General features: G+C 44.5%; 1 protein-coding gene across 1 annotated transcript; it reads left to right on the forward strand.

Moving 5' to 3' along the window:
- On the forward strand, positions 2,254-15,091 carry ENC1 (ectodermal-neural cortex 1). Its single transcript, XM_021380933.1, has 3 exons — positions 2,254-2,452; positions 7,040-8,852; positions 12,063-15,091. Exon 2 carries the CDS (start codon positions 7,052-7,054, stop codon positions 8,819-8,821), a length of 1,770 nt encoding a protein of 589 aa, XP_021236608.1. The 5' UTR covers positions 2,254-2,452; positions 7,040-7,051; the 3' UTR covers positions 8,822-8,852; positions 12,063-15,091.

A 24,562-nucleotide genomic window follows, 5' to 3' on the forward strand; every position in this document is an offset into this window, starting at 1 on the left:
CATAGTTATCATTAAAACTTATTATTAAAATATATATATAAGCCCTAAGAGATTAGAGCCCCACAGCTCTAGAAGTGGGGTTTAGAGAAAAAATGACAATTGTCTTATGATTTGTGATAAAATCATGATATTTAGCAATATTTCAAAGATCCTATCTATCCTGCATATGATTGCTAGGAGAACATGTTCAAACTAGTTCAGTGGGCATGTTAAACTATGTCCTGGGATAGGCTAGGCTAACTTTGTTTTCAGCAGTGTCAAAATACAGATTGGCCCATCTACAAAACTGGCTTAACTGGAACTGTGTCTAAATGTGACCTGACTTAGACCAATGTAAACTGGGCCAAAGATTTGCTTTGGACCAGGTTAATTTGTTGAGTGTTTATCCCATGCTAATGAGGCAAGCACTCTGGTTATGAATGTGTTCTGAGATGCGTTTACAACCAGAGCTACCCAGTCCTGACACCTGCTCAGGAAGGAGCAGAGCTGGTATGGATGCTCTGTGTCTTCTGTGTGTGAAAAGTAGCTCCCATGAAGACATTCAAGAGAGCTGCTTCTGTGGTTTGTAGAGCTTCCATGGGTGGAATTGACAGAGTACTACTGAGTTATTTTTCTTTTCCTTCTCTCTGTGATCCCAGCAGTAGCACTGTTTCACACAGTGCATGTGTGCTGTTACGTGCACGCAGAAGGGTCTGTCTGGCTGTATAGCTGTTTCTCCAACAGGCGACATGTTGTTTCATCCAATTATTCTGCCCTCATTAACCTCAACAGGTTTCTTGTTTTATGGAGGTCGCTCAGAGGATTACTGTCCCATTTCAGTCACCCAGAGCATTGCCCAAATATGCGCACTGTGAGCAGCTGCATAAGCCTTACATGTTGTCCTCTCTGCAGAGTTTATTTTCCACCGACCATTGCTCATCACTGTGAGCAAAATCAGACTTACACAAAGGTGTGACTGCTGAGCTATGGGCTATCCAATATTGTCCTCCCATTTATGTTTTTCACTGCTGGTGATCATTTTCTTGTGTGGAGGGAGGCGAACTAGCCTGACACTGCAGGAAATGATGTGACCCCACGATTTTAGTTGTATGGGATGGCAACATCTGACTTTCTGACACCAGCCTATGGAGAATTCACCACAATGGAATTTGTTCTATTTGGGCAAGATTTGGGTGGAATCTCTGCAGGTTTTGTTGGGGGAAAAATGGGAGAAAGCAGGATCAGATTTTATGGGACATGGTATGATGAAAGGAAAAACCCAGAGACATACTATGACAGCCCATGGTGCAAGAAAGGTCGGCCATGAAGAGACTAAATCCAAAATTCACTAGAGCTGCCTGACTGAAGTAAGCACTGGATGAGGTCATCGTATCCATGAATATCCATTGTACAAGATGATTTGCAATTTCCAAGAGCTACTCACATCTAGATAGCTTTGAGATACACTTTATTACATATAGATTTGCAACATTTTTAGACTTTGCGATCTACAGAATTTCATGTCATAATCAAACAATATTGTAAGCATACACATGTGTGAAACAGATTACTCTCTCACCTGCTCTTTGCTCAACCAAAATCTCCACACTTACTGTTATCCCCATGTTCTCCAAAGCTTCAGATGTTTATCTGCAACGTTGGAGTACAGCAACAGGAACACAAATAACCATGTGCGTGTAGGTGAATTGCACAGAGGTTTTTTTTTTTTTTTTTTTTTTTTTTTTCTGACAGGAGAAACATACGTGACATTTCCTTATGAGGAACAAATGAATTGTGCAAACTGTTACATGCAGCTGGGAGCTGGTGGGAGTAAACTAGCTGTTCTTTCTTGAAGCCTCTATAGACTAATGCCATTGCTGCAAGTAGTATTAGCAAACGGTAAATCAGCCACTTGCCTCGCTCTGCAGCGCGCAGCCACCAAGCGGCAGCAGCTCCGCCGCGGCCCCAGAGCTCGGAGCTGCACGGCCGCGCATTCTCCGCAGGGCAGCGCAGGCAGCGGGATCCCGGCTCCTTCCCGCACCCGCGCGGGTATTCCGGTGCCCGCACAGCGGAGCGCGCCCCTGCGCTCCTCGGGACCGCAGCCCAGCCACCCGCACAGCCCTGGAGGAGCAGCGCTACGATATCCCGCACCTTCCCCGGCACACGAACTCATCTGACAGCGCAGCCGCCCGCTCGCTCCCTCCCTCCCCGTCCCTCCCCCGGGTGTCACCCAGCCGCTTTGCATAGCCTCCCCGCCCCCAGCCCATATACCCCCATCCCCGCGCCGCCGCCCGGGCAGAGCTGCGGCCCGGCGCTGCCAGGAGCAGCCGCCGTTCTCCCGTCCTTCCCTCCTCCTTCCAGCCGCGGCCCGCCTCCCGCTGCCGGCACCACCTCCGCCGGCCGCCTCTCCGCCTGGCCGCCTCTCCCCTCCCATGCGCGGAGGCCGAGGGACGCCCGCTCGGCAGCAGCCGCTGTAAGTCGGTGCCTGGCGAGCCGCGCGCGGAGGGAAGCGGGAGGGCAGCGCGGGGCTGCGCGCAGCCGGGGTGGGACAGGGAGGCTCTGCGCCCGCCGCGGCGCAGCCGCTCACCCGCACCGTGTCCCTTCCTTCTGTCCACAGCGGGGAAGCGGGCAGGTGCCGGCGCTGGGGTTGAGTGTCTCCGGTACGCGGCTGTCCTGCGGAGCGCCGGGTGCTGCTGCTGCGAGGCGGCCGGGCTGTCTCCCCGGGCCGGGCCGTCCCTCGGCGGTGGCAGGCACGGGAGGAGGACCGGCGCCGCGCTGCTGCCGGAGCTGGCTGCGGGGCTGCTCCGCCTGCTCTGGAGCAGAAACTTTTCCACGTGGTTGTTGCTCTGTAAAGAAGAACAGATGCGCTTTGACTTCTCGCACTGTTCCTTCATCAGGTTGGGAAGAAAACCGGGAAGTTTTGTTCCAGAGAGGGGGTTGTTGAGGCATTGCGATGGAGTGAACTACAGAGAATTTAGAGCTGGGTTTCTTTGTCTGCGTGTGGTGAGCAACGTTGCACTCCTCGCAGGAGCAGCGTGCTCTGCTTTCCATCTCGCTGCAGGTCCTGGGGAGCCGCTAAGCTTGTGCTAGAGGAGTTCAGGCAGGATCAGGACTCGGCTCAGCGAGACCGACAGTATCGCCGCGGGGTTAGCAGCAAAGAGTAGTATCAGTCAGATCAATGGGCTGTATGGCAGATTTCCTTTTCCCCAGCAGTTCCACTGCTTCTGCACTAAAACTCAGCCAGCCCCAAGTAATTACAGACTCATATGAAAATGAGTCTACATCGTGGCTGTGTCGGTAATTTGAAAATGCTTAATTCTTCATTTGATTTAGGCTGTGACTTGCATGCTGCAGAGCTGTAAAGAACTAGGGCACGGAGTCTGTTGTTCAGTTTTAAAATCGTGTTTACTACAGGGCTGCTGTGACAAGCAGCCTGTTGAAGTGTAATTATAAATCAAAGTCTTGGTTGAACCTCTGTTCCTAGATAAAATCTGTATCTGTAATTTACTGACCGCTTCTTGTTTTTTACGTACTAATATTATTATTTCTAAGGAAAAGTCGCCTGAAGGGGGTTGACTCATTTTATTCAAGATGAACATTTGCTCACTGACTGTGAATTACCTCTGCTGAAATATTTGAGGCTTGCATAATTTCCAGCACCAAACGGAGAAATCAGGGATGTCATTTATACCATTTAACATTCTTGTAAGATTCTGGACAGAGCTAATTGTCAGAAGCTGCAAAAAGACATGTTCGCAGAAACACTGCCCATTAGTGAATTATGATAATTGCTGTTAAGGGTTTGTCCATGTGTGAGCTCATCTCAGCAACCAAAGTGGAGGAAAAGATACGTGTAGATAGGTATCTTTGTTCTGTTTGGGGAAATATGTTAGCTTATCTTAAATGTGAATTGGCATACTTTGAATTCTTTTCAGTGGATGGCATTGTGATGATAAAGACAGCGTTACCGGAACAGTTAAAGACCAGCACTGCAAGTGCTCCGTAAGAAATGGCATTACTCACTGAAGGACCAAGTCTTCTCCCTTAGTGGGGTGAAATGTGACCGCCTTACTTTGTAGCTGCTTGAGAGCGTTTTGTACCCCTTTTTTTTTTTTTTTTTTAATACAGCAGTGCTCCTTTCTGGGGTGTGGGTGGGCTCGGGCAGCCTGCAGCAATCTGTTCCTCCCCTCCCCATGTGCTCGTAGCTCAGTACCCTCCAATGTCTGTGTAGCTGCTGGGTGAGTTTTTAAAGTTTACGTCTATTTTGTTGTGGCTGTGGGCTGATTCCAAGTGATCTTTGCTAGTGGTTCTTGCCGTACTGCAGGTCCTGAACGTGTGCAGCCTCTGATGTGAACTTTACCTGCTCTAACACTGAACCCTTTGTGCATGGTAAGAAGTTTTCTGCATGCTCTGAGCTTCCCCACTGTATGGGAGGAAAGGAGAAGAACTGTACTCCCTGAGGTGCTGTGGAGATCCTGGCATCCCAGGGCTGTTTGTCTGCCCCTTCACTTGACTGGGATGGGGAGCAGGGGGCAGTGAGCATCATCCTCAGGTACTGGTGGCTCTGTTGTCTTACAGTGGGTGTTCAGCTCCCATCCCACTGCTTGGCAAAGGAGGCCTTGCAGGATTATTTCCTTAGTGTGAGGAAAGCCAAGCTGTAGAGTTGCAATCAGTGCTGTGCGTTGCATTGTGGTGGCATTAAAAAAAGGGAAAGCATTTGGAAAATTTTAAAAGCTTTCAGGGGATTCTTTCCTGGTGAAGGGTTCTTCCCACCTGTCTCCCCACTGTTTGTGTATATATGCTTTGAGCCATGACCCTTTCTGTAATCCTTCGTTTCCAGCAGGTTTCAGCCTGAGGGAGTATATGGTCAGTATAATCTTTCTGGCTGTAGATTAAGTGGGTAATTTTAGCCCAAGATTAGTGTTGAAGAGCCTTGAATGGCATCTAAGTCAGACACCATTCTCTTTTTCAGTTAATAGTTTTAAAGGTAATTTCATTTTCCTTATGAAAGGATTTGCGTTGAGAAGATGTACCAGCTTCCTGAAATTGTTCTGCTTGGTATCAATGCATTTCATCAGTTGGTCATGGGACCAGAGTTTTAAAACACCTTTCCAAACTTTTGTGTGTCAGGTACTCAGGTTGTGGCTCTGATGGGGAAGGATTCCTATGAGCTTTGAAGGATTTTGGACTGAGCACCACTGTACACTGAGCTGTATTGCTTGCTCTTTTCAATCCCAGTTGAATTGTACCAGGGAAGTCATTTTCCATATTAAAGGAAGTGGGTTATGGTAGTTTTGCAGTAAGGTGCCTCTTTGTTTTCTAATTGGTGCTGCTTTGAGGGTGTGTGTTTTTTTTTTTTTTCCTCCCACTGTAATGGAAGTGAAAGGTGTATCACAAACTTTCTGTTGCAGGTGATAAATTGATTATTCTGTGCGTTCGTTAGCAAGCAGAATGATCCTGGCTGCAGTTAATCTGCACGTGTGGCACTGTGTGTGTATATTCCATTACGCATAAATAGGATGTTCTGAAGTGAAGTCTGTTGTCTAAGTGAATCATGTATGGCTTTGATTTTGCTGGGGGTTCTGAACCTAGAAAAACAAATGTATTTATTAAAGGGTTTTTTGAGGCTCTTCAAGCTCCTGTGTCAGCTTGAAGCATGCAATGTGGGAATAGAGTTGTATGGCTGTGTACTGCTTGAACATGCTCAGGAATATGAAAATATTCAAGTCTGTGAGAGAGGGAAGTATATCCACATGAAAAACCTCTGCAGGTGGCCTCAGGTCATGCTCTGACTTTGAGTATTGGGAGCTTCCCAGGGAGGCTCTTGCCCTGTTCCTTATTTGAAGGTGCAGTAAAAGGGACTCTGAGTAAGAGAATATCATAGCAATTAGGGGAGCTTGGTTCTCTTCTTTCTCCAAGCTTCCTCTGCAGTTTGGAGAGAGAAGTGGGATTATAGCAGTAGCAGTCACAGCCATGGCCTGCACTGGCCTCCGTATGCTTCACATATTCCTAGTGCTGTGTTTTTTCAGCCATTAGCTCTATATAACTCCCAGTATTCCTCCCTTTCCACGTGCTTCGTGCTGTTTTGGCTCAACTCTTACTTAAATCTGGAATCTTGCTCCTGTAATCATTTGTAGACCTGCATATCATGGCAGATAACAGGAACATTCACCTGATAAGAACTGAGAAGCACTGTATTAGGAATAAAACAGCATAGGGTATTTATTTCTCTTGTTTTGTCTCCTCCACATCTCAAAAGCAGCCAGCAGCAGTCAATGGCTTGTGCTCTGAGCACATGGCTCTCAAGGTAGCCCCAGCATGGTGATGCCTTGATAACTTCAGCTGGAAGTGCTTGATGACTTCAGCTGGCATCTTTCTGCTGACTCTGCCTGTTGTGTGTGCTGTATCACTGCAGCAGGTGGCCGCTGGCAGAGTTCAAGATGTAATCTCTGAAATTCAGCTGTAATATTTTGTAAAGCTTTTGCAAGTCTAAACTTATGATCCTTGTTAGGTTTTCCTTTTAAGGTTCCCCTTTTCATTCTCTGCTGTTGCATATGGAATTGTTGTAACAAAGAAAAGCTTCCCAATGGGATTAGTAGGTTTTTGTTCATCATGCTGCTTTTGACATTCCTTAGGTATTCTGTCTGGTAGCTCTTCCTGCTATGATTCAGTACAGGAGAATGTTTCAAGCATGTGCATATGTACATATGTAATGAATCAGCTGGTCTAGATTGGGGAATGGTGAGAAAATCAGCCCTGGTTCCTCTTCTTTCTCCACTGACTTACTTGCTTACTGTATTGCTGTGAAAGTTGGAGATCAGGTTTCCCAAGATAAACCTGCTCTTGGGCAACAAATTTAGAGTATGTCATTTATGAAACTCATCTTACAGAAAATAAACACATGCCAGAGGTAGATGCAATTCTCTGTCCAGTCATCTACAAATTATGCAGTTTCTTTTTTCCCATCTTATGGTGAATAATAGATACACTTCTTGTTATGTGAAAAGAAAATGAATTAAACTCTCATTAATCTCATTAATTTTTTTTTCTTTGTTTGTAGGTGTGGAAGAAAATGTCAGTCAGCATGCATGAAAATCGCAAATCTAGGGCCAGTACTGGCTCCATAAACATATACTTATTCCACAAGTCATCCTATGCTGATAGTGTCCTGACTCACCTGAACCTTCTGCGTCAGCAGCGTCTCTTTACAGATGTTCTTCTCCATGCTGGGAACAGGTCATTCCCCTGCCACAGAGCTGTCCTGGCTGCCTGCAGCCGCTATTTTGAAGCAATGTTCAGTGGAGGACTGAAAGAGAGCCAGGACAGTGAAGTCAACTTCCATAACTCCATTCACCCAGAGGTTTTGGAGCTGCTTCTGGACTATGCGTATTCCTCCAGGGTTATCATCAATGAGGAGAACGCAGAGTCGCTGCTGGAGGCTGGTGACATGCTGGAGTTCCAGGACATCAGGGATGCTTGTGCAGAGTTTCTGGAGAAAAACCTTCATCCTACTAACTGTCTTGGCATGCTGCTGCTGTCAGATGCTCACCAGTGCACCAAGCTTTATGAGCTCTCTTGGAGGATGTGCCTTAGCAACTTCCAGAGTATCAGTAAAAGTGAAGACTTCCTCCAGCTGCCGAAAGATATGGTAGTGCAGCTCCTTTCCAGTGAAGAATTAGAAACTGAAGATGAAAGGCTCGTGTATGAATCAGCTATCAACTGGGTCAACTATGACCTGAGTAAGCGTCACTGTTATCTGCCCGAGCTACTGCAGACAGTGAGACTGGCCCTCTTGCCAGCCATATACCTGATGGAAAATGTGGCAATGGAAGAACTTATCACCAAGCAAAGGAAAAGCAAAGAGATAGTAGAAGAATCAATAAGATGCAAGTTAAAGATCCTACAGAATGACGGAGTGGTCACTAGCCTGTGTGCCAGACCCCGCAAAACTGGCCATTCACTTTTCCTTTTGGGTGGCCAGACCTTCATGTGTGACAAGCTGTACCTGGTGGACCAAAAGGCGAAGGAGATCATTCCGAAGGCTGACATACCAAGTCCGCGGAAAGAGTTCAGCGCTTGTGCCATAGGCTGCAAAGTGTATATCACTGGGGGACGAGGGTCAGAAAACGGAGTCTCCAAAGATGTGTGGGTGTACGACACCCTTCATGAGGAGTGGTCAAAGGCTGCTCCCATGCTGGTGGCTCGCTTTGGCCATGGCTCTGCTGAACTGAAGCACTGTCTGTATGTGGTAGGAGGACACACCGCGGCGACTGGATGCCTTCCAGCTTCCCCTTCGGTATCCTTAAAGCAAGTAGAACAGTACGACCCTGTGACCAACAAATGGACCATGGTCGCTCCGCTGCGAGAGGGAGTAAGCAACGCAGCTGTGGTCAGTGCAAAGCTGAAGCTGTTTGCTTTTGGAGGGACCAGTGTCAGCCATGACAAGCTGCCCAAAGTTCAGTGCTACGATCAGTGTGAGAACAGATGGACGGTACCAGCCACCTGCCCCCAGCCCTGGCGCTACACTGCTGCAGCTGTCCTGGGTAACCAGATTTTTATTATGGGCGGAGATACGGAATTCTCTGCGTGCTCTGCTTACAAATTCAACAGTGAGACATACCAGTGGACTAAGGTGGGAGATGTAACAGCCAAGCGGATGAGCTGCCACGCAGTGGCATCTGGAAACAAGCTGTATGTTGTTGGAGGCTACTTTGGCATTCAGAGATGCAAAACATTGGACTGCTATGATCCCACTTTGGACGTATGGAACAGCATAACAACCGTGCCCTACTCGCTGATTCCCACGGCATTTGTCAGCACGTGGAAGCACCTCCCCTCATAATTGTGTGTGTGTTGCAATTAGAAATTATCAGGTAAGGAACAGCACCTTTGAATTCCACTGTAATAAAGCTTTTCACACAGCTTCCAACCTCAGCTCTGGGGGTAAGTATGTGCAGTCCAGTGGTGCAGCTGGAGCGGTGAGGTACGTGTGACTGGCCAGAAACCTGTGACAAAGCAGGTGTGTCAGGTGGTTTGCTATGCTCCTTGCATCCAGTTCTCCTCATGGGACCTCTTGCTTCATGACTTAGATGTTGGAAAGTGTTATTTTTCTAGGCCCTGTCCTTGTGGGGCAATGCAGATGATATTTTGGAAACTGAATCCTGCTCTGCATTTAAATGCTAAATGCACGCTAAACAAGGGATCAGAGGTGTTCTCCTGACTGCATAGGTCAGGTAACTCTGTGCGTCCAGTAGCAGGGACTGTAAATTCTGATCTGAAGCATGATAGTGAATTCAGTTGCATTTCCAGGCAGGCTGCATGCTTTCCTCTGTTGGGAAACTTGATGTCTTATGCCCATGAGAAGTGTTTTACAAGGGCTTCACATGAAACTTGCTGCCTCACCTAGACAGCAAGGCTGCACCTACCTGGGCTAAGGTTGAATTTGTCCCATTAATACACTTTGAAATACAGATTAGAGATTTTTTCAAAATAGTTATGGACATATATGTTGGACTGCATACAGTGTCAGGAAGACATATAATTAATATTGCTGGCTGAAATAATTACCTGTCTATAGCACACACTGTTCCAAAACAATTTAATTACACATAATGGGCCAAGCTCTTACAGATGCAACTTCAGCATTGTATCTTCTCCCAAGCAAGTCTCAGTCTGGCCTCCCTGTTTGGACGTTGTGACCTTCCAGTTTTTAGGAAGAGGGGAGAAAACATTCATTAAAGAAAAAAATGAATAAATAAAATATAGGTATCTTCATACATTGCCAATGTTTTTAAAAACTTTTTTTTTCATTCTAGACTACTACTTGTTTCAACCATTTCTAGCTTTTCCTAGTTTTTATCTTTCCGAGAGTTACATCACATAAAATAAGTTGCTGACATTTTCCAGAACTGTTAATCTGTCTTTTGCAACAAATCTGGCAGACTCCTGTTAGTGCTGTGTTGCTCTTTCCCCCTCTGAGACTTCAGGACAGAATCACCGTTACCGCCAGCCAGCCAAAGGAACACAGTGTTTTGCTTAATCCTAAATAATCTGTTCCCCATGAGTGGCAACTTCTTTTTGGATTTGAACTGTGTGTGTAATGTAACCATGAAGGCAGGAAGGCTGGAAGGAACGAGGCAAATAAGTGCAGTTGAAGTAATGATATGAGCCTTGCATTTGTGTCTTAGTTCCCAGAAGTCCAGACTGAGGTGGGTTCTCCAGAAGACAGAAAGAACATTGTGTTTGAAGACTCCCAGGGCCCTTCTGTTTGGGACCCTGATGGAGAGCAGAAGGGAAGCTTCATTTGTGTGCCATGGCTTCCCCCCTCACTGGTAAAAACATCTTTACATCTTCGGTCAGTTTCTATTATTACTCACTTTCAGCGCTTCTCACTGTTACCAGAACAGTAGTATTGAATGCCCGGGCTGAGGTCTGTGCCAAGAAAAATATTGACTTATTCTTCTGAGACTGACTTAATTGTTCTAACGTTTACAGCGCCTGAGACAGGGTGTTTTATTTTGAAAGCCCATCCTCAGAATATAGCGATGCAAAAGCTTTCATTTGCTTTGCAGTATCTTGCTAAAGCCATTACTTTAGCTTCAGTGACATACAAGATAACTGGATGAACGCAGCCACAGACTGAAAGTCTCTCCGATTTTGTGTGCTCATCCAGCAAATACGGTTTTTTCCCACTGAATCCTGCTGCTTTGTCAGTGGGTGGGAGGGACAGAAAGGAAATTACTTCTGATTACCCTCTGTTTTCATGGCGCTGTGTGGCCCCAGTCTGACAGCTTTTAGGAAGACTTTAGTCTGCTTTGTCCCTTTCCTCCAACTTATGGCTTTTGAGTAGGTTGGAAATGTTTCTTTTTTCCTCTGGTTTTGAATCACTTATATATTTTAAAGTTCATCCCGTAACAGGAAAGATTGTTTTGGCTTCAGAGCTGATTTTTGTGTTCTTCAATGGGAAGAATGACATGCTGCCCTGAGGAATGTCTAGAAAACACTAATCAACACTGAAAGCAGAAGCTTTTTTGGATGTAATGAAGATAGCCTGTTTGAAGCCCACAGTTGCAAAGAAAGTGTGACTCTTTGGGGTGTTATGTGGGCTACTGTGTTTCCAGTGTGTGCTCCCTGTTGTACTTATACATAACAGCTTGAGAAATACATGTTATGTTCAAGCGAACTGAGTTCACTGCTGCTCTTTTGCATTGTAATGATTTGGGTTTGACTCTAAAAATGCTAGCAGTGCTGTCAGAAATGAGTGCTAACACGCTGATGATGGTCTGGAAGCTGGCTTTTTAATACAGCTTCAAAGTGAAAATGGAGAACGCAGTCTCAGGATCCAAAGGCTGAATTTTTCATTGAATAATCAATTTTTATAAAAGACTCCAGGATAGAATTATAGTGCACTGCTATGTGAAAAGAAATGAAGCAGGGGTTTCTGCTATAATGAATAGCAGAGATGTTTTAAGTAAGGGGATTAATATGTCCTTTTCTATACCATGAATAAATTCAATTTAGAGTTCTTCATGGTGAATGGAAGCACTGGGGTGAAACGCCTTCACCTCCTCATGTGCATTACTCCAGCCAGGTTTGCTGTGGCCCGGGGACAGAAGGAACTGTTCAGTTGGGCTTCTGTGGGAGAGAAGTTGCAGAAACTTACTTCACTGAAAAGAAATCCACGGGCATGTAGGGGGAACGTAGAAACATTAAGGTATGCGGAATGCAGAACCCATCACATTAAGCTGTATTTGGCCAGTTTGATTTAGCTTTCAAATGATTGGATTTATAACTGAAAATTTAACTGACCCCTTTCTATGTCTGAATGGGATGGTTTACCAAGGAGGGCTAGTAAGGCAGAATCTGGCCCTAAGTAATTATGTTCATGGCTTGTATATTTATCAGTAGTTGGAACACTAAGGTGGCAGGGGGTGGGGAAGCGCATCAACTGGATTGTGTCCTAAGCCTAGCTGTTAGATTTTCTTTGACATCTAACAAAAACCTTATGGTACATTGTCTCAGCAAAGCCTTTTAAGCCTTTTCTCTCTCTCTCTTTTTTTTTTTTCTTCTTCCCATGCTTTTAGCTTACTCCACTGTTTGGAGAAGAGAATTTGAACCTAGGATCTGGATAAATGGTTTTAATGAAGAAAAATCGTTCAGCATCTCTTGCATTTGAAGAAAATCATCCGCACCTTGTAAATTATCTAACCTAGACATGAAGGAATGGGAGGAAAAAACTGTCTTCTGGACTTCAGCACATGGTTTAAATATGAATGAACGAACCTGTGATCTGGTCCCTGTGCTAGTAATTGTGGATTAATGCCAATATTAATCAGTTCTTCAAAAGAGAGAAAGAAGAGACAAGACTTCTCTGAGCAGTGCAGCACACAGCTCTTGATTTTCGTGGACTCCACTGTTTGTTTGAGAAATTTGAAATGGTTGTCACTCCCCTTTGTGATGACTTGAAGCGTCAGTGCCAGCTGCAGGGTAGCAGGCTGGGTCAGAGCAGAGGGATGAAGGGAGCTGTGCTACTGGAGAACTCCGCATGCCAGAGGTCCTTGTCTGTGGGCAGTGCCCACAGCATCTCCTGGACCCTGCAGCAAATGACCTCCTGCTGGAGGAGGAAGAGCACAGTGACAAAATCTTGCAACAGTGGGGAGCAAAAGTGACACCCACGAATGCTTCTTGTTCCCTTTCCTCCCTGTATTTATACGTAACCCAGACTGTCCTATTCTTGTTATGTTACTTGTTGTAGATACAGTTATTTATTGTTCTGTGCTTGCATGCTGAAACAGTGCCTGCAATTGTCTTCATGTTGTAAGGGCTTGTGTGAATCGTATGTTTTGCACATTTTGTGATTGCTGACTTGCTCTGCTGCACAAAGAAAGAAAACTGTTGGGTAATGGTGGGAGGAAGGGGTGGCTTCCCGGTTGGAAATGGAAGGATTACAAAGCAGGATCTTAAATTACATACTTATTAAAGGAAGAAGCCATGGAAGTCACTTTCTCAGGCCACCAACTCCCCAGGTTGCATGTGGTGCATCTTGTAGATGGTGTCCTTGCTACATTTCATTTGCTGGTCATGCCTTTCAATTTCTAATCCGGAAATAGCCAAAACCATGTGCAGCTCTCTCTTTGTGCAGCTCCCTGATTGCAATGCAAATACCGTGGAATAGCTTCTGGATACCAAGCCCAGATGAAGTCATTGTCCAAAGTTATTTATTTATTTATTGGATTGGAGAAGGGGATAGCTACAATTCAGCCACATAGACCCAAATGAGTGGAGTGCGGCTGATTCAGGAATAAAAGCAAAAAACCTCAAGATACGTTAGTGATGAAGTCTTAAATGCAAGAGCAGCATTTTTGCACTGACCGGATTGCCTCATCCATCTGGATTTCAGATGATCATCTGAGTGGGCAAGTATCAAAGGCCCAAGTGCTCTAGCAAAATTCTCATGGGGATAGAAAATGAATTTCAAAGCTCCTAGTCTTAAAAATAATCCTCAGACTGTTCTGCCTTTTCTTTTCCATAGCCAGGTATGTATATAAACACTTGGTTGCTCAGAGTGTCCAATACAGCCCTGAGAAACCAATCTTTTAAAGAAATTTGTTTCTTATCCGTCTGGTCTTGAGACAGATACGAAGCTACTCTTTTCCTTCTGGATTTCAGAAGCTTATTTTTCACAGGTGCTTTCTTTGCCAGATTCTGTTACAAAGCATGTATTGTATTGTGTTTTTTCCTAAATGTTTCTGGAGCCCAACTTGACTGGCACATTCAGTAACATGGTTGGTGTGTGCTGCAGTATAAGTAAACAGCTGCATGTGTGCATGCAAAACAAAAATAGTCACATTGGTGATGTTTGCCTTTGTGTGACAATGGTGTAGCTGTAGTTGTGAAAGCTGTGTCATCTGAAAGTATACTGGTCACTGGAAGTTTCTCTGTGCTGCCTTATGTTTGACTTGCTGTTTGAAGTAGACCTTTACATTTCAGAAATAGAGTACTTGGAGTTCTGTGAATACTGAGACAACATTGATTAGCAAAGGCATTAGCAGCTTTTTTTAAGGGTGAGGCCCAGCTAGATGCAAACAGTTATAGTTCCCCTAGTTTAACTGATTTGTTGAAATGATAGATTAATGAAGTGTTTAAACCTGCAGCATTCCCTCCACCCCACATCAGTTCCTTTCTACTAGATGGCTTTGAGTGATAGAAAAACATCTTAGGTAGGATAGATCTCCTCTCCGCATCCCTTTGCATGCACAGGATGCCCTGCTGCAGGCTTGAGCCACCAGCGCCATGCATCTCAGGGGTTGTGGGCGCCAAATGAGCTGTCACGTTAGACACCTGTGTTTTGCATGTCCTCTCCCAGGTGCTACTGATGGTGCAAGGCATGGGGAAATGAGGATCCAGGGCCCCTTCCTTGAATCAGGACATCCACATTCAAGACCTGTTAGAGTCCAGGTGCAAAGCCTCTCTGCAACTTGCTGCTCAGCTTATGGCACAAATCTGTTCTGTGGCACCATGTGGCTTCCAAAAGTGGGGTAAGCCTTCTGCAGCTGTTTCCGAGGTCTGCTTTCCAGCCCTTTGTATTAATTCCCTTGGGTAGGCTGGAGGAAGTTGGAGTTAGTGTGGGCTTCTGACTCTGGAGGGAATGCACTTGGATCTTGCTTGGAGCTGGTGTGGGAATCCTGGCAGCATGCTTGGCCATTCCAGTCCTGTGCACAGCCTGCGCTTTGAAGTGAACATGCTTCACAGCAGAGTGCACACAAAGCCCTTGGCATAAGACGAGAAGGTTCTTCTTATTCTGCAGGCTGGTTGCTGTAGAAACATGTAACAAAGGACAGCCTTCCTCTTCTGGTATAAATGTGCAGCCCCTTTTCTCTAGGTCTGACACCTGTCTGAATAAGAGTGATTCGAACAGAATAATGTTCTCTTTCCTGGCTGTTAAAGAGATGTGGTTCATGTACTAAAAGGAAACTGTACAGGTGAAGAAGTAAAATGTCTATGGTGCGTCTTTTTGTTTGCTACTACATTTTAAGGTTTTGTAAAACTTGCATTTTTTTTCACAATGTGAAACTGAAGGTCAATAAATTATTAGAGATTTTCTCTCCATGGATCATTTCTTTTAAGTGTGGTCTCTTCCTTCCATCCCCCCTGATGTTTTGAATCCATTATAATGTCCTGTTCTAGTCTTTTTAATAAAAGAGGTCAGCAACATGTAGTTTACTGCTTTGGTTTAAGCTTCTGCTTCACTTGCACTTCCCTTCCCTTTGTTCTATTCTGCTGCTGTTACTATGATCAGTATCTCAAAGTTCAGCAGTTAAACCTCCTGAGAGCCTCAAAACATTTAGGAACAGGAAATGCAGGTTTGCTGGTGCTTGCTGCACAGTTCAGACTACTGCCTGATATGACTTGGAAGCGGTATTAAGCATCTTGAATCCTTCATAATTATTTGCCAGAAAAAAAGTGCTGGCTGTGTATAAAACATTCCAGTTGTTAATGTACACAGAGCCAAACCCTTTGATCTCTTAAGCTCATTTACATTTTATATATATATACACACACTTATTTATTTATTTATTTGTGCTATTGATTTTCCATGTTGTCTTAGTACCTCTCTGGGCCTCAGATGTCACTTAAATGTCCAAATCTAATATAGCATCTTGCAGGGGCATTAATGCACACCCCGGTAGTTCAGTTCTTCAGGTCTGCTGTGTGCTGGCCTGTTTTCCTGCATAACAGGACTTTTGCCCAGTCCATTGCTTTGGAACAAAGGAATAAGACCTTTCCTCCTTGCTTTTCACTACCTGCTGTCCCATCCCTTTGCTTACAGAGCTGCAAAGAAGGAAGGGAAAGAGAAGATGCCCACAGACTGTAGCACAGAGCAGGGACAGGGCTGATGCTGCAGCTGCCACCACCAGCCTGTGCAGCCTGGCCCTGAAAGTACAAATGTAGTGTTTACTTAGCATAGGTAGAGAGAGGTAAAGCAGTCTCAGAAAGTACTCTTTTCTGCAGCAATTAAGTTTTCTGAAATTTTCTAATCTTGCTTGTATCAAACTTCCTGCAGCTGCCCCTTGAAAGTTGCAGGCTTCAGGGCATTTATCATCCCAGAACAGCAGTGTGTGGCTGACAGGTCCTGGCCCTGCTTGTTTTTCCCTGTTTGTCTGCAATCAGTCTTGGCTGGGGCACACTTAACACAGGGAATCAAAAAGTACAAAAGCCCTCGGATGAAAAAAGCTGTTTCAGACAGGACAAGATTGCATCAGCTAACATGCTCATGGTGAGCTCTTCGCTGGACAGATTCTCAGTGTGCCGAGGTCTGGGCCGCTTACAGCAGCACTGGGCATCAACAGACCAATTCACTGGTGTCATGTGGGGTGTCTGATTCCTTTTTAGAGGGCTTTTGTCCTATCATGGATTCAAATTCCCCTTGCTTGGTGCTGAACGGGGAAGACTTCTCCTACTGGACATTCAGTATGTATGGTGAGACTTCAGACCTTCACACTTCTGCAAGACATGCAGAATTTACTCCCCTCCAAAGTACAAGAGGGAGCAATCTGCAGTGATAGCCTGGCCTATCACGTGTGTGAACATACAGGAATACAATGCATAACAGGAAAATTCACTGTTTATTCAAACCCTTTATTTATACATAAGTGTGGCATGGAAAAAAGCGCCATCTCCCTCAGCGGATAATGTGCACATACACAACAGGGCCATCTGCCCTGAGTGTGCTTCTAAGAATGGCCCATGAATTTTAAAGTATCAGCACTTGTTAGAGACTATGTATTTGAATATTAGATTCACCCCTAAGACTGAAAAAGTACATAAGGCATGACTGAGAATTAGAATGAGTGGTTAAATAAATGACAGATCTCTTTCATCACAAAGTTTAGGCTCTCCGTCTGGCCTGGCAGTGCTCTGGCAGTAGCTGGATACCATAGGAGACAAAGTGTATTTCGTGTGCATCTGCCCCATTACCCTAGAAAACTTCATCTGTATCTCTGAAGAAGACAAAGCCACTGGATTTTCTGTCAAGACATCTCCTAATATTTCTCTTACGATATCAGACGCTTAGTAAATTACTTCATACTAGTGTACGCAAAGAAGTTTGTTACATATTTTGTAATTGCTGTGCAGAATCTGTAGGTCATATCCTGTGCTCTGATTCAGAAGTAGAGTTTATAGTTGGCCATATTATTCAACTGCAGTTGAATATTTATGTAAGTCAGGGTCACACACGTAAACTAATATTTTGCACTTACATTTTACAGAGTCTTTCATCAGATTTCAATGTGTCCCATCACATTACATCTCAGCAATGGCTTTGGGAGGGAGCAAAACCACTGGACCCACCTGAGGGCAGAGGAGCCTGGCTGGGCCACAGGGCGCTGTGGGATGTCCCCATGTCCTATCATCTGCTGCCTCGTGGGCATCAGTCCACAGACAGGATTTGGGGCTGCTGTGTACGGCTGGCTGTGGGAACTCACCTTTGTGTTTACAGGGACGTTGTCCTGCAAGTCTAACAGGAGGTAGCTTGCCACAGGATAAAGTTAAGTGGTCTGGCTTTTTAGACAGTGGTCTCATGCCAGGAACAATGGTTCTGCCAGCAGGAAGGTTCCTGTTTAGCCGAAGAGAGCTGATAGGAAGCAGCAGAGTTTAGGGCACAGCTGGTATCAGAGCTGAATCAAGGTGTTATCCTGCTCTGCACTGCAGAAGGGTACTGAGCAAAAGGAAGAAAGAAGCAAGTCTGATTCTTAAGGCAGTATGATTTCTTACGTCAGAGTAGAACCACCTTGCCTTACAAATATTCGATTTGCAGGTAAGGTTCTGTGGATGGCATTTGCTTACAAACTGCTGTTGAACATGGTCCAGGGACTCTATCCACCAGACTAGTAACCCCCCAGAGCATCTGTCGCTGCCTCTCTCTACCTGAATAGCAGAGCTTTAGCCTCTTTTTCATGTGGCTCATGGCTATCAGCTGTTCGAAGCTGCATTTGGCTCTGCTCTGCATCTAGCAGTTTCTGGATAACTTTGCAAAACCCTGGAAATGCTCATGTCATAACATAAGATCAGATGTGTTGTGTTAGCGAGTGTTTTGTCAGCTTTAAAAGGGTTAGTCATCAGTGCTGTGTGTGTCCTCCCTGGTTTAGCTGAACCATGCCTTTCATCTGTGATCCTGGATAAAAGGTTCTGGGACAGCTGGATGCCTGTGCTCCTGGTAAAGGGGGCTCACAGGCCTCAAAGCACCCCCTGTGTCACTGCAGGGATTTTGTACAGGAAGTGATCTGCTGCTATGCACTGTCAGCAAATTGGCTTGAGCTGATAGAAGTGCCCCTCTCCTCCATCACTCCTTTAGCCACAGAATAGGCCAGCTTTCCAGACCTGTTCCAGCCAGCAATGCTGCTTCTTACTTGCTTAATTCTCTCCTCCCATTTATTTTTCCTCACCTGATGTGTGCTTTCTGCATATCCCCTTACATGCTCAGTTTGTTGTACAAACAAGGGACTTTTCCCAGGGTGAGACAAATCACCACTCCCTGCTCTGGCTGCAGTGCAGCAGCTGGGGGCACTGCTGGAAGTTGGGAGGGACAGAGGATACTAGGGAGAGCAGTTGCCCATGTGAGATGCTCTGGGTGAGAAGCATGGGGTGTGTGGATGGAGGCATTCATGGAGAAGGTGGTGACCATGACACATGGAGAATAACAGGAGCTCGAAGTTCATAGAATCATAGAAAATCCTGAGTCGGAAGGGTCCTATGAGGATCATCAGTTTAACCCCTGGCTCCACACAGGACCACTAAAAATCAGACCATGTCTGAGAGTGTTGTCCAGATGCTTCCTGAACTCCAGAAGCTCAGGGCCATGCCCACTGCCCTGGGCAGCCTGTTCCATGCCCTCCACTCTCTGGTGCAGACCCTTTCCTAACCCCCACCTGCCCCTCCCCTGACACAGCTCCATGCCGTGCCCTCGGGCCCTGTCGCTGCCACAGAGAGCAGAGCTCAGCGCTGCCCCTCCGCTCCCTGTGAGGCGCTGCAGCCGCCATGAGGCCTCCCCTCAGCTCCTCTGCTCTGGGCTGAGCACACCCAGGGACCTCAGCTGCCCCTCACGCACCTTGTCCCCCAGGCCCTTCACTACCTTTGTAGCCCTCCTTTGGACACTCTTTTAACAGCTTTGTGTCACCCCAGTTGCACACAGTGCTGGAAGTGAGGCCGCACAGCACAGAGCAGAGAGGACAACCCTCCCCTCTCCTGCTGGCAGTGCTGGGCCTGGTGCACCCCAGGGTTGGCCCGTTGGGCTGCCTGGGCACACTGCTGACTCGTGTTCAACTTGCTGTTGACCAGAACCCCCAGATCCCTTTCAGCGGGGCTGGTCTCCAGCCTCTCATCCCCCAGTCTGTACAGGTAGCCAGAGCTGCCCCATTCCAGGTGCAGAATCCAATACTTGCTCTTGTTAAAATTCATAAAGTTGGCATTTGCCCAGCTCTCTGATTTGTATAGGAGTTAAAGCAAATGTTCCTCACATGCTGAAGAGAGTTTCTTGGTCACCTGAAGGAAAGTGTGTGCAATTTCTTTAATGTTCACAGTTACTGGACTAGAGGGCAAGGATGCAGGAAAATACACATATTTCTCTACCTCTCATTGGTCCTTCAAGAAAATGCACTATTTCTTTCCAAGCATTCTCACTATTTTCACCTCACACAATTCGTCTGAGTGTTTCTATTTAAATGAAGACCTTATCTAATATTTTCATAAAATATGACAGTTGATCAAAAGCTTATTGATATCTGTGATCCCTCTTGTTCTCAGGGACAGGTAGGGCATGCTTGCCTCAAGGGTCTGCCCTGTTCAAGGCTATGTTGAGCTCCTTGGACAAAAAGCAGGGAGAGATGGCACTATCTCTTTGCCAGCCTTGGCAGACAGGCAGCTCAGAGCAACTCCCTGGAACAAGCTGGAATTTTCCTGAGGGTCCCAGGAAGCTCAGGTACCAGGCAGTCCTGCAGCCACAGCCAAAACTAGCCCGGAGCCCTAGCACCCACTGCCCACTCTGGTGGAGTTTTATGCCTTGCCCCTTGCAGCTTCTTTGGTCAGAATAGTGAATCATCCTTCATGCTGCTCTCATCCATTTCAAAGATGTAATGAAGAAAAACTCTTATGACAAAAAAAAAAATAGGGATATTTCTGTTTATGTGGGCTTTATTAATTCAGAGGTAAAGGAGTGGGATTTTAGACAATTGTGCAGTCAAGATCTGTAGCAAGAATATTTATATAAAAAGGTGCAAAATGATTTTTAACTTGGTTGAAATAGCCAAAAAAAAAATCATTTTGAACTTTGAAAGAAATATTTTTTGGATAATAGCTGTTAACGTTTTGGCCTATAAAATGCCTCAGATTTCCCCTTCCATCTCAACTGCATCTTGTAACCTGCAAGCATATCTGCATGTTTCACGTCACATGGACTGAGTACTCTTGTTGAATTCAAGTGGATTCATTCAGAGTGCATAAGGTTAGCATGAGTGACTTACAGGACTGTGGTTGCACGAGTAAGAAACAATTCGATAATGTAGGGCGCAGGGTACTGAAATTAAGGGATTGGAGAAGGCTGAACTGTTTAACCTTCCTCTCAAGGGCATAAAAAGTTACTTGTCTGAAAAGTGTAGATTATCTGCTTCTAATGGTGCTTTACCTACAGTCAATAGAGAGCAACATGACTTCGAAAATCCTAATACCAAGGATATGAGCATTACAGCTTTAATAGTTTTATGTTGCCATCTTTAGAACTTGTTTAGATTCTTTATGCAGTATTAGTTTCTGTACAGGATAAAAGGCACATAATATGGTTAACTCCAGTTTTCCTTGTCTACATTGATATGTGCGCATTAAAACAATATTGTATAAATTGCTTTCCAGCATATTGCCAAGAGTTGGACTGGCAGTCAGGGAAATGACATTACTTTTTCTTCTCTGAATAAATAGGAATAGACTAGCTACATAGTGATTTTGCTAGCGCACTCTGGGCTATGATTGAAGCATGAGATGCAAAAGAATGAAATTTATTTTTTTCCATTCTTATGTCCACAACAATTCACTCGTTCTCTGGTGCTCTTGAACACCATCAGCACCTCTGATGTAGGTATGCTTTGTGAATGCTTGGTCAGCACCAATCAGGGCTAAGGATCAGTTTAGTGGACAATGGCCATGGTCAGGTTGGGAAATGTTCCTCTGGTTCAGCACTTCTTGTATTTCAGGTTGTGTCTATGCCTCTTGTCTTGTCACTGGGCACCACTGTGAACAGTCTGCTGGTCCCCACACCCTCCCATCAGGTCATCAACTGCATCTTTTCTATTACGTCTTTTTTAAGAGCAGACAAAATCTCTTTTTAAAAATCATCTGCTGGAATGGCATTACAGTAGAAGAGTTATTATTTTATTGAAGTTGCTTACGTTACTGAGTATGGTTTGCATATACTAGTGGAGGACAGGTATAATCCAGGTAACAAGATTTAGTACTAACTTCACATGAGAATGGTGTTTTTCAAAACAGCTTCTGAATTTATAGTTTCCTGTAGAACAGGAAGAATCTGTGAAATTACAAACTCCATCTATTGTGTCTTCTTTCTTCAGGATTTCTGCTATATGAACCCTGAATATGTTAACCAGGTACATAGGCTTCAGAGATGTGATCTGCCTCCATTTAAAATATATTTCCAGAATGTCGTAATATAAAGATCAGTCTCTTTGAAATCAGGCAGACACCTAGAATTCATCACTATTTCATAGACAAGACATATCTTCCATGGACAAGGTATATAATATACTTTTATTTCTCTTTTTTTTTTTCTTTTTGAGTGGTGAGGCTAGAAAATACAATAAAGTAGGGAATGAAAATATTTCCTGTTGGTAGTTGATTCTGCCTGTAGCTGAGATCTTGATTCTGTATCTTTTTGGTAACCTAATGCCCCAAAAGAGATTGGTAGGACATGAGTATGTGAAACAGAGCAGGACTTACACAGGCCCATAGACAGAAAAGTATAAAGCTTGCTAATAGTGCATTGTTATGGAACCAGTATATTACAGGCAGAGAAGGTGTTGCTGCAAGTTATAAAATTACAGTATAAGAGACTTTGTTAGGAAGAATAAGTGTATGAGCAGGTGAGTAAATATAGCATTGTGTTTGACACAGAGAGTAAAAGAGATTTTTTATTCACCAGCCCAATATATAGAGATAAAATACAAATCAGCAAGGAACAATTCAGCCCTTTTGCAAACACTGATTTCAGACCTAAGCCTTTCTGTTATGTTTCAGATCTCCACAGCTCTGCATTGGAGTCATTCTCACAAAAACAAAAACACATTCACACTGCTGCATAGATGCAGGATGGTAAAGCAGACACCTGGACTTTGTGGGAGCTCTCTTCTGGGGAAACAGCAATGATGGTACTGTTGGGATTTTTAAAGCTGAAAGACTGTTTTTGTTTAACGGCATAATTATAGCCAAATACTTTATATTTCTCTAAGGATCTGGATTAAGTTCTGTTTGGCCTCCACATGTTATTAGCTAAATCATCAAACCAAAGCTACAAAAGCAATTTGCCATGCAGGCAGGACAGGCTGTCAGATGGTTAACCATGGGTTTACTGGTAAATTAAAAAGTTAACCCGTGTTATAGAACAGAAAGAGAGAAACAGTTGGTTGTGTTTTCTCTTGGCTGTGTTCTTGGCACTGAGACACCAGTTTTAATAATAGCTATTAAAAAAAAAAAGTGGAAAAATGTGAAATTTGCCTTGACTACAGTCATTGCCCACAAACACTCTCTCAATCAAATCTTGGAATATAAGATTTCCAGAGCAGAGAGAACTTTCTAGGGAACACCTTTTGCAGATTCAAGACTCAGATTTATTCTCTTCCATAAACTGTGTCCACATCCTTCCTTTTTTTTTTCCCCCCACCAGTTTTCATCAATAATTAGTTTCCTCCAAGAACGTGAAGGACATTTCTTCAAGATATCCACCATTTCACAAAAATGCTTAAAACTACTCTCCCTTTTTTCCTCTTCGCATTAAAAGCATTCTCACAATACTATAGACATTAGCTACAAAGGGGTTAATGAGCTGCAGAGGGTTGGTAGGAGTATCTGATCGGTGCACATCCAATCTCACTTTTCTCCAATCATATATGGCCTCTATGTGGTCCTCCCAACAGCATATGTTTTGTTCAAAATCTCTGCTGGAGGTATTCAGGAACTGGAATGTCTGTGCTTGCAAGGGAACAATCTCTAACTTGCTGGAGATATTGAATTTGGCATTTAAATTACTTAAAAAATTGGTCTTTATTAGCATGAGAAACCTCAGATCTTAAGTTCTTAAGCTGCTATTTCTTCCCCAAATAATATTGTTTTAAAATCTACAGGCATGTTTGCATGCTGTAGCACTACAGAAGGCCATGTCCACTGGTCAGGGACTGGTGCCTGACTGCGAAATCAGTGAGATTCAAACTCCCATTGTTATCATTAAAAATCTTAAATATACACCCAGTAGAATCAAATAAAGCCTGGTTGGTTTTTTTGTTTTTTGTTTTTTTTTTTTGGCTATGAAGAGTGGAAGTAACCATCTGTTCTTATCACAAAATCTCTAAAGGACAAGAAGTCTCAACTGTCTGGAGGCAGCTGTAACTGTATAATTAAGACTCATTATCTTGTTTGTATCCTGCTATTGCCTTTAGGTGTTTAGTTGTTAGCAATGTTATGCATCTCATGCATCTTCTTCTGTATTTCCAGGAGTTACTTAGGAAACAGCAAGTGGTGGCTGAGTGTTTCAGGGAAATTAAATTCAGAGTTTAAGCAACCCACCCAAGCATACGCAACCAGTTTGATGTGGAGCTGATCAAAAAGGTTGCACTGTTCCATTAGCAAACAAACAAAAGCCTAAAGAGGCTTCATCCTTTTCTTTGGACCTCTTCCCTTAAGTTTTAGAGGTAGTTGTCTGGAGTAGCCTTTATGATATATACCCCTTTTTTCCACAGTTGCGAGTTTTTATGTACCTGAAGCCTTATACTTGTATTTTCTAAATGCTGCAGACATGCTTTGAATAGATGAGTGCTTTTTGTCCAGTTAATCATGGAGTTTTGAATAGTCTTGGTGGAAAGTGGCTACCACTGCTTGACTGTACCTGCTGTCAGCAAGGAGGAGTTCAGGCAGGATCTGGCTGCTTCTGCAGGACATCACTAGATCATGCAGAAGGGATGCTCTGTGACCTCTTTGTGCACCATCTTTGTTAGGCACTGATGGGAAATGTACTTGCAGGAGAATTTGGGATGAAAGCAACAGGGCTGCTTGTTTCCTAAAGGAGAAATAAAGGGCTGAGAAAGTAGTGGGATGAAGAAAGGCTATGAAAGGTGGCCTTCGTCAGCATCTTTCACCCTGTGATTGATGCTGGGTGTTGGAGTGACTTACACAAACAGAGCAAGCTGCTGTAAAGAAGCTGCATGGCATAGCACTTCAACAGGTTTAAACACAGTAGGGTCTGCTTTTTGTGATCAGTTTTTGGTCAGTTAATTGCAACAGACCATTACCTTAGGAAAGCATGCAACAA

This window comes from Numida meleagris, chromosome Z, assembly GCF_002078875.1.
Source record: "Numida meleagris isolate 19003 breed g44 Domestic line chromosome Z, NumMel1.0, whole genome shotgun sequence".
NCBI lineage: Eukaryota > Metazoa > Chordata > Aves > Galliformes > Numididae > Numida > Numida meleagris.

Bases quoted from the DNA above. Each gene is read 5' to 3' on its own strand.
- ENC1 (XM_021380933.1), top strand. From the start codon at position 7,052: ATGTCAGTCAGCATGCATGAAAATCGCAAATCTAGGGCCAGTACTGGC.